The sequence below is a fragment of the Papilio polytes genome, unplaced genomic scaffold, assembly GCF_000836215.1.
Source record: "Papilio polytes unplaced genomic scaffold, Ppol_1.0 DF824035.1, whole genome shotgun sequence".
In the NCBI taxonomy this organism is placed as follows: domain Eukaryota; kingdom Metazoa; phylum Arthropoda; class Insecta; order Lepidoptera; family Papilionidae; genus Papilio; species Papilio polytes.
Window position 1 is genome coordinate 379,212 of NW_013525169.1, and position 16,755 is coordinate 395,966.

The window sequence follows — 16,755 nt, forward strand, 5'->3', positions numbered from 1 at the left end:
TAGTCGCTTATAGCACGGCTCACACTACTGAATTTTTAGTTGTGCGATAGTTTTGTGCAAGGTGTATAAAGTGGACTGAAGGCAGGCGTACCTGGTGCAGGAGTTGATGTCGGTGCCGTCGGCGGAGTCGGGCCACACGCCCAGCGTGCTGAAGGTGATGGGGCAGCTGGCGGAGGCCCACCTCACGTCGCGCATCGACGTCGGGTTTGTAATCTGACGGCATGTTGTCGCGTTCCCTAAAACAATTATTTTTCTATACTAATATAATAAAACGTGAACACATTTATTATGTCAGATATAAAGAGATGCAAATTATTCTGGACTTGAAACATTTTTCACATAATGACAACTAACGCCATCTATCGATAGATCCTCAAATTCAACGTAAGATGTACGTACTCACGACGTTTTAGGCTAAATATTTTCAATCTATGAAACTTAGGGGATGAGTATGTAAAAAATTGCTCTACAAGAAAGGGACAACAAACCAATACTGTCTAAATTGGTATGGTTTACTAATTTCTTAGCCAAAACAAGCCTACATTGCAATTTTACATTTACTATGAAAAGATTTACGGAATATAAACAATACATTACAATCTAGGTAAGAGTATTCGTAAATTTAAGAGTAGCATCATTTTATTACGTTTAGAGAAACTTAGAAATATTGAGTTTCAATCAACGTAAACATATCTAATGAAAAATATACTTACAGAACAATAATTCATAATCTCCGGAGTTACTCCTTATGTACTGGCTGTCCTCAGACCAGTCCAAATGCGTTATGTAACTTGAATGACCCTAAAACAATATATAACAATTAAAAATATATAAAAGTAAATAAACACACGTGATTTCTTATTACTACGGAGCTATTGCAAAAGCTCTACTATTATTTTACTGCCTATTCTACAGTAACACTATACTAGCTGTTGCTCGCGATTTCGTCTGCGTTAATTAAAAAAAATATAGCCTATGTTACTTACTGATATTTTAGCTTTTTAATATTGAAAGAATTTTTGAAATCGGCCAAATAGTTTTTGAGTTATTACAATACATACAAACATCCAAAAACATAAATCTTTCCTCTTTATAACACTAGTATAGATATAGATTATTCTACTATTATAGACTATGGTAGCTTGCTATTATCTAGAATAGTGTCTAAGCTGTAAATTTCATTTATTTTTTATACTATATCTAAGAAGCATAAATTTATAAATATCTTTAGCAAAATAGCTGTTTCAATACAATTAAAAAAATTGAATCTTAATGATTTAAATTACTATGTTATAAAATATAATACGATATTAATATTCCATGCAATTTGTTGTTACCCGTCTACGTTTTCTCTCCGTGCACTAGAAACGCATGAAATTATCATAAAAATTCATATTAAACTTTCTAAAACAAAATGTTAGTGCAATTAACATTATAAGAAATGTCTAAAGTGAGTTTTGTAGTGACATAAGTATGGTCACAAATGTATGTATTATTTCATGCATAAAGTATTATGTGGTTAGAATATTGTGAGTAGTGAGCGAGAAGTTCTATCATGAAGTAAAACTAGATTAAGTTAGTTCAAAACTTAGTATTCTATAATTTGTCTACACTTTTCTTCAATCGACAACTACTTAACGGATTGTTGAATGAATCTAGTTTGATGTCAGATTTTAATTTTTTTCTACCTTATTACCATTTTTAATAATGTTATTACAATATGTTTGGGGTTTTGTCTATATTTTTGTCATTTTAAAGCAATTTATTATATTATACAGATTTGTTGTTCTCTCCCATATATGCATGTATGATCAATTGTATGAGTCCGTATGGAAAGTTGTATGTGTAAACGAATTATAAGACTCAACTCACGTAAAATCTTTCGGTGACAGCACCGACTAGTGTAGTTACGTGAGTATTATTGCATGAGAGTGTATGAAAATTTGTATGAGAGAGTATGAACAATATGTGCAGAAACAAATTAAAGGATGCTTAACTCACATATAATCTTCGGTGAGAGCACCGACTAGTTTAGTTGTACGTGTATGTTGTTGTATAAGAGTGTATGAGACTACGAATAGTTGTATGAGAGTATGAACAGTAGTATGTTAGTGTATCAACAGTTCTGAGAATGTTGTAAGTACGTGTATAAGCAGTTGTATATTCGTGTATGAGTGTTGTATGAGCGTGTATGAGCAGCTGGCCTGCACTCACTGACCAGGCACTTGCCGAGGCGGGCGTAGCGCGCGCCGTCCTGCACCTGGTACACGTAGATGAAGTTGTCTCTGGAGCCGAGCGCCACCAGCTCGTTGTTGGGCGAGTACTGGATCGTCTGGATCGGCTCCGACCTGTAATATATATAATTACTAAATTACTAATACAAAATGTATTGGACTTTAATCTAAAGATAATTTTAAGACTTCAATTATGTCATGACACACGTAAGACCGCGGTGGCGTTAGTATTCTGTGAACAGCAAATCTATACTAATATTATGAAGAGAAAAGTATTTTTGTATTCTTGTATGTATTTAAATAACTCAAAAACTACTAGGACGGTTTCGAAAATTCTTGCAAAAAAGCTACGTTATAACTAAAATAGGCTATTCTTTTATATATTCACGTGGACGACATCGCAAGCAACAGCTAATGTTTTAATATTAGGCAGCAGTGAGAGGATGCTAGTACCCGTCATGATGTGAAGCGAGCAACTCCCTGGAGTGAGGGTCGAAGACCAACCAGCGGCCGGACAGGCAGCCCACCGCCACCGCGCCGCCGTCGCGAGACCACGCGCAGCACTGTGCGCGCTCCTATCAAACATAAATTCGTAAATTAAAAACATATTGTTAAAACTGTTTTACTTTAACTTTATACACAAAAAGAAACAATTTTTAATAAATTCAATTGTCGCTAGATGGCGTTGTCATTTTTTTTAATTAAGCCGTTAGACAGCGCTGTTACTTATTTACAAGTTAAGAGTTAACGCGGAAATTTATATTTCAGGCAATAGATGGCGCTGATTTCTAATTTTTGACTGCAATTTTTAATTCATGGCCTATTAGCTTTGTTTTGAAGAGTTACGATTATTGGTATGCAGTATACCTCGATGTCTTTACTCCAGACGGTGGAGTGGCTGAGGCCATCCCAGAGCTGCAGTAGGCGGTCCCAGCCCGCAGTCACGAACTGCGGCAGCGAGGGATGCGTCGCCAGACCCCACAGCTCCTCCACGTGACCTGGCAACAGAATAACATATCATTTTCGCTCAAACTACTACAGGACTACAGAAATATATTCTTTATACGTTCCTGTAACTACTATAACAACTTTCTCACTTATGTTGACACATTTACTTGGTGGTCGTTAAATGCGTGATATCCTTATAATTTAGGTAAGAGTTCCTATTGTATTTGTATCCATATATCTTTATTTCTTATTTTTATATATAATATATTTTACATAATGTATTATTAAAAATACGTATTAATAAGTATTTGTATTTTTACTTTTAGTCTACTTCGTATTCACCATATATCCGTACGAAGATGTCTTTTACGTGGCGGTGCGTTCTATATTTTTGTTAGCCTAGCTAACCTCAATTATATGAGTACAAGCCTACTTTTAGTTATCTCGGATACTATTTAAAAATGAAATTATGGTATGAATGTTTTTTTTTTTTCTCCTTGTTGTTAAATGTGAATGGGAAGGCATTGGCTCCTTAAACACAGGATTTCCTAGTTAAGAAGCCAAAGCGATATTGATCATGTAATCAATGTTTACAATAAAGAATCTTTATTATTATCTTAATCTTATTAATATTATAAATGCCAAAGTTTACATGGGTGGATGTTTGTTAGCGTTTGTAGCCTAAACGGCTGAACGGATCTCCATGAAATTTGGCACAGGTTTAGAGCATAGTCTGGAAGAACACATAGGCTACTTTGTATCCCGGGAATAGTTATAGTTCCCGTAGGATTCATTAATTTAGTTTTTTAATATTTACTCGATCATTCTGCAACGGTTCAACATATCTTATTGAAATTTGGCACAGATAAAAAACAAAGTCTGGAGTACACATGGGATAAGCTTCATCCCCGAGAAGTGTCCGGTTCCCGAGGGATACGTAGCTGTTTGTAATTTATATAGTTTGTATGTTTTCGAATACGACGCGGACGAAGTCGCGGGCAACAGCTCGTGATATACAAGAGATGTGAGCAGTTACCGAGCACGGCGGGCGCGAAGCCGAGCTGCAGGTCGCCGTGCAGGATGCAGTTGCGCGTGGTGCCGACGTACAGCTGGCTGCCGCGCCCCTCCGCCACCACGCGCACGCCGCCGTAGTGGCCCTCGATCTAAACATTACTTTGTATATTGTTTTGCAAAACTCTGGAAAACTCATCATCAACTTGCCCTTATCCCTTATGGAGGGTCGGCACAGTTGCTGCTCTTCCATACAATATCAGCCTAAAACTAAAACTCTGTAAAACTATCCAAATTAAAATGCTAGGCCTTTTGGAACCACGGCCTTTGAAAGAAATAAATTGCTCCTATTGGTTTGTAGTTTCTGTTCCTTTCCGGCATTATCGTTTTTACTAATTTTTATACCTTAGTTTAATCGTTACTAATATTACAAAGAGGGAACATATGTATTTTTGTATTTATTGAATACAAAAATACATATGTATGTGAATATTATAGTTTATAGCGTATAATGCATGCAGGGCTTATTATTCTTACTATTATCATGAATGCGATAAATAAGATAAATAAATTTAGATGGCTGGATGGATGGATGTTTGTTAGAGTTTTTAGCCTAAACGGCTGAACGGATCTCGATGGAATTTGGTACAGACGTATATGATAGTCTGGAATAACATATAGGCTACTCACTTTTGTTTTTATAATGTCACGGACGGAGTCGCGGGCGGAAGCTAGTAAAAAATAATTGTTAACAGTAAACTGTGATGTGATCAGTAAATCGTAGTTAGATGTGTTCAGTATTGTACTGGCGATACTGACCACGTTCTCGACGCCGGTGGCGTTCATCTCCGAGTCGAAGCTGACGAGGCGGCCGTCCTTGCCGCCGCCCGACACCGCGCCGCCGTCCTTGAGGCAGCACAGCGCGAACACCGGCCCCTCGTGCACGCCGCGCACCAGCTTCACGATCGTGTTGGTGCCGCGCCCCCACACTATTATGTTCCCGTTCGAGTCCCCGGACAGCACGTCGCCTGTCAAACAACGTTCATTCTATAATCTTACTAATATTATAAATGCGTAAGTTTAGATGGATGGATGGATGGATGGATAGATGAATGGATGGATGGATGGATGGATGGATGGATGGATGGATGGATGGATGGATGGATGGATGGATGGATAGATGGATGTTTGTTAGAGTTTGCCGCCCAAACGGCTGGACGGATCTCGATGAAATTTGCCATAGATGTAGAGAATAGTCTGGTAGAGCACATAGGCAACTCACTTTTGTTTTTTTTTAATTCCACGCGGACGGAGTCGCGGGCGAAAGCTTGTTTTATATAATTCATGTTATTGTAACAGAATTTAAACACTGCCACTGCTTCCGGCCAGAATGCCACGTTATTTTAATTCGTATGTTGTGTGTTAGTACTAATTTTATTCTTGACAATACATATAAAATTGTGTTGAATGTAATATCGATTAAAAAAATCCAGAATTCGCGAATATGTTGCTGATAACGCATATCGCATTTAAAAAGTTTTGTCTGTCTGTCCGCAACCCACTTTTGTCCTGGGCAATCTCTCTAACAAGTTTGATTAGATTTTGAATGGAAGGTAGCTGGTTGAAAGTAAATGCACGCGGAAATGTTACAAACGAAGTTTTTTCTTATAAGTCGTAAATCTATAAAATCTGACTCGAAGGACTTGAAGTAACTAACCGTTAGGATTAAATGCCAGGCAAGTGACGTATTTCGGTTTATCCCGTCCCTCAAAGACGCCCATGCGCTTGTACAGCATGTTGGTCTGGTCCAGGGTCCAAAAGGCGATGTGGTTCTTCCCGCACGTCACGATCTGGTTGCGGTCTAGCGGGTGGAACTCCACCGCTACCACGGTGTCCACCGAGCACTGGAAACCAGATTAACTTTCAATAATAATTTGAGATATTAAAGAGTAGTTGACAGGAAATTTGGCCTGAAAAAAAAAACACATTATAAAAATATTAAATCATCCTTGGATTCGAGAATCTACTAGTGTTTCGAGCGTTAAAACTTTTGTTAGCGCGAGCTAACATACTAAAAACTAAGCCCATCAATCTTGAACATTACACTTATACTCTTTGACAACTCTGCAAAAAAGAAACTTACTCTTTGGAACTTAAATTATTCAACAATCCTCCTGGCATAAAAGACAAGCTGGGGGTTCGGCTTCTCTTAAAATAACGTAAGAATTAATAATTTTAACAGGTCCATTTCCGTTGTGTCATACCTTGGTCTCAGCGAGGCAGTGCTTGTCCGGGCGCTGCCAGTCCCACACGGCGATGGTGTGGTCGGGCGCCTCGTCCAGCGCCGCGAGCAGCGCGCCGTCCGCCCGCGAGAAGGCGAGCCCCGCCACGCCGCGCTGCAGCTGCCCGCCGCCCAGCACCGCCAGCGTGGCCAGCGACACCGAGTTCCACACGCGGACATGCGGCTACACACAAAAACATTAAAACCTTAAAGATCAGGGGAAAACTTCAAACACGTCCGACTCGAAAGACCACTTGTAAAATGTTATCTTTAAGTATTCAAGTGAATCTCTTTATGCTAACATTATTCAAAGGGTCTTACACCATTTAACTTCTCTTGCTTATTGCAAAAAGACCACTCACCCTGGCATCGACCCTATCGTGTCCAGCACACTGTCCACTAGCCACAATGAGCTTGTTGGGATGTATAGCAAGACACTTGACGTCATCAGTATGTCCGGTGTAATGCCGCTGGCACTGTTCCTCCACGTTCATCAGCACAACCACCGCCGCCACGAAGTATACAATCTCCCCCGTAGGGAGCAGGTATAGGTTGCTGCGACAATCCTTGCCTCTGCAAGAGCGGATAGCTTGTAACAATTCATTATGGATGGATGGCATCTGGTGACGTCAGAATACTCGTATCTTGTTTGGTGTTTCAGAGAGTGTCAGAGAAAGAAAATCTCAGAAAAAATTTATATTGTTCGAGTTAAAATAAATAAAGTTACTATTGAGACCTTAAGAGCGGGCGCATACCTTTGACTAAACTATCGCACAACTGTTGTGTGCGATATAGTTTCAGGTGTGCCAAGTACCAAAATTTTCTTGTACATGCGATATGAACAATCATTGTTATACTTAAGACCAGAGAAGAAGTATTCTTTTGTACAATACTGGTCTAACAAAGATGAGACCGGTCTAGATTTGTATAGACCGCTGACGCAGTGGTCATCGCTCCACTTACACAGTTGGTCAGCCAAGCGTGACGTTGAGATCCGGCCTTGGGCTACGTGCGTACTCAGAACACAGAAAGCGAAGCAAAAAGACTACACAATGCTTTATTTCTTTGACGATTAGTGAACAGACGGGATTATAGGCAAGCTACAGATAATGTTATTCACATATAAAAAAAAACTTGTGTGTAATTGTTCTAGTCACGTAGACAACCATAATTAGCTCCCGCACCTGCAATCCGTGCGAATTAATATTACGGACGCTCTTCAAAGCTCCTTATGTATTTGCTAATTATCTTTAAACGGTGACTATAACATACTAGTTGTAGCTCGCGATATCGCCCGCGTTGAATTAAAAAAATAGTAAAGATACAGCCTATGTTATTCAGTGATAACATAGATTAAATCGTGCAAGTATTTTTTTAATCGGTCCATTAATATCTGAATTACTACAATACATACAAAAATACAAATCCTTTTAATAGTATAGGTAGTACAGATATAGATGAACTCGCGAAAAACAAATAAGAATCGAGATTAGAAGTCAATTTCGCTACACCAATTACGACATAAAATTCAATTGTAAATCATTATTTAATTGTATCCTATAAACATAACCACTGGTTACTGCGACAACCGTTTTCGAAGGCGTACGTGGGCTGTAAGCAATTCCTTCTTCACGATAATGCCACAATTGGTAAATTGTCCAATGAATTTCAGCTGACAGCTGCAGTAAAGATTAGTTGTATTTTTCCTAGGATCATAGTAAGCAAGTAACTATATGGCTTTATAAACACGTCAACAAGAGTTGAAAATGAGAATGAGAATTGTCTTACTTATAGGGGAAATTAATTATGTATAGACGAGATTTGTAATGTTTGGTATTATAATACGTCCTCGTCATATTCAGTAGCGAACTGCAAGTTATAACTTAGAGTGCTTATAATATTTTTTTTATAGTTTGATTATATTTTCATTAATACATGTATTGTTTTCTTTGGGGACTTTCAACTTAATTGAAGTCATGAACAATGGACATTTTTAATTATGTTACTTGTAGTTAAGTTACATTCAACATTTACGTGTGTAATTTAATATCTATACTATCTATACTATTATAATAAAGCGTAAACACACACTTCTTTGTTGCCTAAGATGTCAGTATTTACAGCATATTTTTGAATAATCCTTTTTTTAATAAAAAGCCCTACACTAACCTCACGCTGTAGGGTATATATTTTCACGCCATTAAACTTAGGGGGTAAATATTTTGGATCAAAACCCTAATGTGGGAAAGAGACCATAAGTTGCTGCCAACATCAACGAAGCAAGATTGTCAAAGTTTGTCATGCCATGGTCAGTTTGACATCTGCTATTGATAATTTGACAAATGTAAACAATAAAATAAGATTTTCATAATTTCATGCGGATGAAGCCGCACGGGAACAGCTGGTATATTAATAAAAACCATTTTGATAGAATTGTTTCTGTTAATTAATAATAATAGATTCAATTAATTCGTTTCAATTACTGTCTACAATAGGGTTGTCACACAATCGGGTTGTACACAGCGTAGTTTGTGACATCGTACTGGGCGCAGTCATAATTGATGTGGGCACTATCTGCCGGCCTTGAGGTGCGGGACTGATCGATATGTTACAGTTATTATGATAGTAAATTACAGACACAAATGTCCTTTATGGAGTTTGGAGTTTAAAATGATTGACATTGTTTGAATTTACAAATTATGTAAGGTCCGCGATAAACCAAAAACTATAATGTCTTGCTAAAACAATTGTTTGATCCCTTATTTTAACTGATTTCATATCAAACATTTAATAAAATTAACTGGCGCAATTAGGATTAAAAAGTGTGATTACCGAACAGATCCTATGTGATTACTAACACCCTATGTAACATTAAACGTCACTAAGAGCTGTAATATCGCTTCAAATACAGTTAAAGTGGTTTCCACTGACCTGTAACCATATACCCATTCTAATTTAAGCTTGCTCTGTGGTGGCGGTGCGACCTTAGCTGGGTCCAGGCCTTCGTGGTCGGAGGGCCCGTACAGCACGACGGGTCGGCCGCGAAGGAACATACGCATGGACCCTTCCTCCTCATTGTATTGACATGTATGGGTACTGCAAAAGACATATAATTGCTATGCAAATTTATTAATTAACGTTAACATTTTAACATATTCTTTGTCATAATAAATCGTTAAACAGGACCAGAGAAAAAAAATCATTTATATTCATTACATACTAAATTAAATTATCGCAATGTCTTTAAAATATCGCACGTATTTGTTTTAAGTTATTTTTTAATTCTTTGGTACAAGAGTTACGTTATTTCTGCAGTACTGAAGGCACACCCAGGCCAATCCTACAGACATCGTAAGGTTGAGTTTAACTTGGGTACGGCAAATGAAAAAAAAAACATTGCAATATTAATTCCTATTTCAAACAGTAATATATTACCAGAAAAGTATGACTCTAGGTTGATTCTCATATTGGACAATACAAACTTTTTAAAATACTAAGGATTTATACACGTTGGCCATTGGTTGGTCTGTTTGTTACCAAATTTGGGTAAGTATCGATGTAGGTCAAGTTACCTTACCATACGATACCATGTGAGGTCCAATAATTGTCGAAAACATGTTTCAACTTATTAACAATGAGTAAACTGATTTTTATTAGATTCGGGATTCAACAAATATAAACACTTTTACCTTACTTTAATTTTTATAAGCCCTAAATAACAACTTAGTGTTTTTTAACAATATAAGTTAACTAGCTTTCGCCCGCGACTGTCCGCGTGGAATTAAAAAAAAAAAAAACAAAAGTCAGTAGCCTGTGTTCTTCCAGTCTATACTCTAGTTCTATGCCGAATTTCATCGAGATCCGTTCAGCCGTTTAGGGTCCAAACTCTAACAAACATCTATCCATCCATCCATCCATCCATCTAACTTTCGCATTTATAACATTAGATAGATTAGATTTCCCAGTATTTATAACATTGTAATCCAGTATTTGAATGTAAAATTAGTATCTACAAAATCTCCATGCAAACACTTCACATTTCTTATCTATGTGAAACGGAACGTAGCTTTCCATTGCCAAAATACCTGAACTATACCTTCGATATTTCATACAACAATAAGAGAGATGAAAATGTTTCCGTTTAGGTATTTAAACAGTGGAAACTCGTTAACACTTTCCCATGACAGTTAGTCACGTATAGGTAAAATGCGGCGGTAAAGCTGTTTGTAAGTGTGTTAGTAGGTGAGAATAACTTGCGTGTGTTAAAGCGTTATTTTTAACTGATTTACGGTAAAATTGTTAATATTTTAGTGCGTTATGTTACGTGCGTGCGTTAATAAACCTTAAATATTGTAAAATTAATAGGCAATTTAGAGAAGTTGGTTGTGTAGTATTTTACAGATGGCAAACGTTATTAATAAATGATTTAAAACGCTTAGAAATACATGTATGAAAAATTACTTAATATTTCCTTAATTAATTTCTCGAATTGATAGGTTAATTATCAAATTATTGAACAATTTTTTTTAAATATACATCGCAAACAACAATTTAAAAACGTCAGGTATCGCACAGATATTTGACAGCATGCTGTGTACAAAATAAACGTTAAATATACTGAGAATTCACAATTAGCATCAAACTCCCACTTACACTGGGGTGAATGACATCTCTAGTTGTTTTAAAAAAATCAGCTCCGAAACCAAAAAGACGCCTACACGCTGCGCTTCCACAAAGCAGACTACACGAAAATAAATCTAAAATAAAACAAAACAAGCATATATCGTTATCTAATCTAGATATCTGATTACGGTTACGGCAGTAAACACTATTATTACCTTTCATCCATGGCGGTAAAATAATGACAGTTGTTTTTTTAATTTCCTATCGGGCAAAGGAATCGAAATCGGAATTAAAACTTTTTAAAAACCGGTCCGCGCGCTAACTCCGTGCAGCCAGTATTAAGACCAGTCTCAGACTGCGCGTTCACGGGAATAAATTAAATACTGGCATGTAAGAACTGAATGACCTTCGTCGTTGTGTAACATCCATTGTCGGTTTTACTAAGCTATTATTCTCCTTATATACAACAAAGTAAGCAATGTACAGGGTTAACTTTGTAAAGTCGATTTTACGTAGAATTTTCAGAAATAATGTCATCCAAAGATTAAATAGTTTGAGTATTATAGTGTCATACTTCGGCATAGTGAATCATTTTGTCAACGTAGACTAGATGACGTAGCTTTGAAGAAAACTTACCATTCCACAAGGAAAACAACTCTATATTCTGACTATAAACACTAACATGTGGTTTGTATTGCACTGAGGTCACCAAGACATGTTGAAACCGCAGAAATATTATACATATCTCAGGTTGATTGCTATCCACGTTGACAAGACAATCATCTGCCATCTGTCTCATGTTCTGTGTGTAGTTTGTGGTAATAAAGCAAGAGAAAATATAAACACGTTATTTTTAAAATTTAGAGACGCATTTGAGTAGAAATTTTTATTTCCATGATCGCTGTTTTTAACATTACTAACGTAGCAATTAACTAAAACATTGTGCGTATTTTTCACAACAAACGGTGGGAAAAATATTAAAGGATTTCACATCTCACTTGTAATTATGAAATTTAAAACATATTAGCGTGAAAGTGTATTTGCAAACTGTCAACATACTTGCGGCTTTTCCCTCGCTTCCTGTTCAACAACCATAAAACTATCAATACATTGTATTAAAAAACGTAGAAACCTATTAAAATATACTTGCCGTGGTCGGTAATAGACCTATTAAAATACTTTCCAACATCCTTAATCCCCTACTATATATTAACCAGTTAAAAATTGAATGACCCCGGTACATGTCAAAAAAAAACAGATGCGCATAGCTGTCGTTGCGATAAATCTAAGCGTGATCTAGGGCAAAAATTAATATGGTCTTATGTAGTTGCAATATCTATTTATATTTTATTTATTAGGAAGGGGCGACGCTCATTGAGACTAAAAAACTTCAATTTCATTGATTTTCATTTATTATGCTAAGAATCTAGAAAATTAATTGAATAGTTACTTAATATTCTATGCAAATAAGACCTAAATTTACAAACCCAATACAATGTTATTGAAATAATCCATATTGATTTAAAAATTTTTTTCTTGTTAGTAATGACACAAAATATTAGTATGAACCCATCACCGTGTTAAATGCGTTAATAGGAAAAAAGAAAGTCGATAGAAGACAATAAAGCTTCCCAACCACCACCATAATCAGACTTACCCATGTTTCAATATGGGTCCATTTTGCGACGGCTTAGAATATAAATTTAGCAAGGATTTTGTTGTTGTAAATCTAAGGACGAACAGAAACATAGATTAGATTTAGACTGGACATCTAGATAGATCTTAATCTAACAAACGTAAAAGTATATATAAAGAAAAAAGAAATAATAATAGTAAAAGGTAAAAGGTGACCACTAGTTGCTTGAGTCACCGGATTCCGCAGCCGGTGGACCTCTATTTTTTTATATAATATGTATTATTTTGTTATTTTTTTTAAAAAAATCATGTGAAATATATTATATATAAAAATAAGAAAATAAAGATATGAAGAATAGTAAAAGGTAATAGTCTTTTTATAGCTAATTTAATAGGCTTCTTTATTGTATAAATATAAAAATAGCCTGGAGAGTCTAGTGAAAGTGTTTGGTAAGATAATGAATTGGACATGTTTTGCGTCTAGTAACAAAATACTACGAATGTTTTATGGCAGGGGTAGCGAACATTGCGTAATGTTTAATACGGTCTTAGAAGTGCCATCGAATAATTTTCACTGCGATTATTAAGTCAATTCCATGGACTTTTTAATTTTTTCATTGTGTTTTTATGATTATTAACAACCTTACAAATAAACGGGTATATAGGTAACCTTAGGAATAAACTGAGTATAACCAAAATTTGTAATTATATTTGCTTATACTCAGTTTATTCCTAAGTTTAACTTTATACCCATTTATTTGTAAGGGTGTATGTTGTATGCCATTCATGGCACGCGAGCCTTTGGTTCGCCACCCCTGTTTTAAATATTATTTATGATATGGTACTAACCTGCTACTGGGTAAAAGACCTTGAGCATTGAAATCTCCCGTCGAGTTCCATCTCTTAGTGAGGGTGTTGGCGGCTGATGCACTCTGGTTGCTCGATGTCGAGTTATTACGGGATCTACATGGTGTTACTACTTGGTGAAAAGCTCAGGGATTATGTGGTAAAAGTTGACGCAACAGTTTATGAACACCACTGGATAATAAACGGTCAGGGCCGAGGCTCCTGATGGAGCCCTCGAGCTTAGTTACTCAACGAGGTTTGGGCTAAGCGCCATCTGCGCTCGGCCACCTCAAACCTGGTGAATCTGTAAATGCCTCCTCAAAGCAAACAGTGGCCATTCAGTCACAAAAAAAACTGGATAATAATTAATTCGGATATTTATCTAAGAATTGTTCAAGATAATACGTTTTACAGATACTTTGTGCCAACTTCTATCACATTATTTTGTATACAAATTAAACTTTCTAAAAAGCATTTGCTACAATCATTTTAGTAAACACTATAAAATAAATGACGGAAATGTAAAGAAGATTTATTCCTTTAATTTTTTTATATGTTTTGGGTCAGTTGTATTACCCGTTTCAAATATCTTAAACGCTCAAGGTAATTGCGTGCTGCATAGAATCATCTCCCGCATCCCTTTTTCCGAGCCGCCAACATATTTGAAAATATTTTTAATACATTGCTTTTTTCCGTCATTTACATAATATTTAAATTAAATGATAACACATTACATTTCTAGGGATCGCTAATATGCTAACACTATGGAACATAATGATTAAAATAATATGAGAACTATAAATTAATATTTTCAGTTGTTTTAGATAAATGTACTTACAAACATCTAAACTTTTGCATTAATATTAAATATTTCATTACTAATTGAAAAGAAATATTGTTTGTCACCTTACGTTGAAATCTAACATTTTGTACTTAGTCATTTGACGGTCGATATCGGGAATAATAATCGATTGAGTACGATTAGAATCGATTCTTTAGCCAGAGTGACATAGACTATTCGATCTTGTCAAAGAATCGATTCTAAGCGTACTCGATTAATTATCATCCCCGACAAATATTTATTTTTAAATACAAAATGTAACAATGTCCTCCCAGATCGCTCTTTCCTGCATGATGTTCATCTGGCAGTCGACTGCTAAGACATGCGTTTGCAATCTTGAGGTGCCGTAATGTTTGAATCTTGTAATACTCGTGCCGTTTCCCGAAATTACCTGTACGTCTGTGGCGGGTGTGGCGCGAGGTGCGGCGCGGGGGTGGCACGCGGCGAGGGTGAGGGCGCGGGGGAGAGTGAGGAGGACGAGGCAGGGGAGTCTGACTGCAGCGACCCTGTCGACTGGTGCTGTGGGCCGCGTCTGTAAGTACAACATGTAACGTTAAAAATATTATTCTCAGAAATCAGTAAAGTCTGAAAATTATTTTTTTTTGAAAATCTCTGTTTGATGAATATTAATCTGATTGAAAATGTTTTTTTTTTTTAATACCAATGAAACTTCAAAACGACTAGTACTCATATATGCGAATTTTTACTTGTTTTATTTTTTTTATTCGCTGAAATATAGTAAAAAAAAAAACATTATAGTAATTTGATATTACCTCTGTGGTAGTGAAGAGGCACTGGAGCCGTAGCTGGAGGTCCTCTTGGCAGTCTCTCTGTAGGAGGGCTGTCTTAACCGGACCTCCCGTGTCGGCGTGCCCGTCGACCCTGAAACCAAATAAACATCGATTTCTTTATCTGCTTCCTTATTTAATGTTATTAGAATTAGAAGATATTACTTCTTTCCTTTTCTTACAAAAAACATATTTCTACAGGAAAAAACGTACCTATTTGTCAGTAGAAATTCTTTAGGTTATTTATTTAATTAGTAAATCGTTTCTCACCTGAATAAGCACCGTTCCTGTGTGTAGGCGCAGGTGCGGGCGCTCTGCCCTCGAGTGCGTTCAGCCGGCGCAATGCGTCTGCTAGCGTGGAGCGCAAACACAGTAACTCCTCGGCCTGCCGTGCGCACCGGACCTCAAGTTCAGCTACTCGCGCCGCCAGACCCGCCCCCTCCCCTTCTAACATCTCATCTGGAATTAAAAGGAACAAACAATTTATTACACATAGAACATTCTGTCGATCATAATCCCATCATCCTCTTCCTTATCCTTCTATTGTAGAGTCGGCGCAACAGGTGTTTGTCCTCATAACTCTATCATACTTCATCTCAGTCGTCACTCCCTTCTTAAGTCTACCTCTACTGGTGTACTCTTCCGTCGTATTAAAATATTTAAACATGATTTCAATCTTCCAGAATTCTGAATGAGTTCTAAATTTCCTTTTAAAGCGTCAACCTTTTCGTATACTTTGCTCAACAGAGCTGTTTGCCAACGCTTTGCTGGCCACACATTTCATTTGCGGCCGAACGGAACCGTTTTGCGAAGTCGTTTTACAACTGTTGACATCTCATTGTCTTCAACAATGCGAGCCCAATTGTGTGTAGAAAGCATTCCGGGCGATTTTAGCCTCTATTGTTCATTATAACGTAATCCAGAAGGAAGTTGGAGTATTGTGTAGCTTGCGAAAGATAAATGACATTAGATATGATGAAATATTTTATTGTTTGCGGTATGATCCTATTTACTTTTAATACATCAATTATATTATGTAATTTGTTTATATATAATGTAACATATCAGTTAATTGCAATGTTGCTTACGTTTTCAAATTACATTGCTATTTCAATTTTATAAATACAAAGATGCAAACAAGCGAGTGGTTAATTAAAATCGTCAGTGGCGAATTTACAGTTGCCTATACACATCTGCGATAAGAAGCCAGTTTTAATGGCGCTTTACTTGTTGCATTTGTTTGTTTGCACAAGCAACTGCTTATCCACTTAAATCTATACACGAGCAAAAATACCTTGTCTATACCATCATCATACTTCTTTTTAGTATTGGAATCTACGCTGTTATAAAACTTGTATAAAAACATTTGCAAAGAGAATGGGTTTGACATGTTTATATACAAGTGTATTGACAGTATAAATCCATACACTTACACCAAGCTGTGTAAACATCGTTCATCGTGTCCCCGGGGGAGTCGCTCGCCCGGGAGCTCTGTTGACTGTCCATCTTCTCTATTATTTATACTTTTAGCAATAAGTTCATTATTTT

At 36.6% G+C, this 16,755-nt stretch overlaps 1 protein-coding gene across 1 annotated transcript in view; it reads right to left on the bottom strand.

The window, feature by feature from the left end:
* Nucleotides 1–8: 8 nt before the first annotated feature.
* Nucleotides 9–16,755, bottom strand: part of LOC106100889 (echinoderm microtubule-associated protein-like 2) — a 37,008-nt gene continuing 20,261 nt past the window's right edge. The window contains exons 3-18 of the mRNA XM_013279953.1: nt 15,478–15,666; nt 15,193–15,301; nt 14,811–14,951; nt 13,582–13,695; nt 12,755–12,826; nt 9,406–9,570; nt 6,837–7,047; nt 6,458–6,658; nt 5,911–6,097; nt 5,013–5,221; nt 4,219–4,345; nt 3,102–3,232; nt 2,688–2,809; nt 2,219–2,348; nt 714–801; nt 9–236 (exon numbers count right to left, since the gene is read on the bottom strand). Coding sequence (XP_013135407.1) covers nt 25–236; nt 714–801; nt 2,219–2,348; nt 2,688–2,809; nt 3,102–3,232; nt 4,219–4,345; nt 5,013–5,221; nt 5,911–6,097; nt 6,458–6,658; nt 6,837–7,047; nt 9,406–9,570; nt 12,755–12,826; nt 13,582–13,695; nt 14,811–14,951; nt 15,193–15,301; nt 15,478–15,666 — 2,408 coding nt within the window. The 3' untranslated portion in view covers nt 9–24. The remainder of the gene's footprint in view (nt 237–713; nt 802–2,218; nt 2,349–2,687; nt 2,810–3,101; nt 3,233–4,218; nt 4,346–5,012; nt 5,222–5,910; nt 6,098–6,457; nt 6,659–6,836; nt 7,048–9,405; nt 9,571–12,754; nt 12,827–13,581; nt 13,696–14,810; nt 14,952–15,192; nt 15,302–15,477; nt 15,667–16,755) is intronic.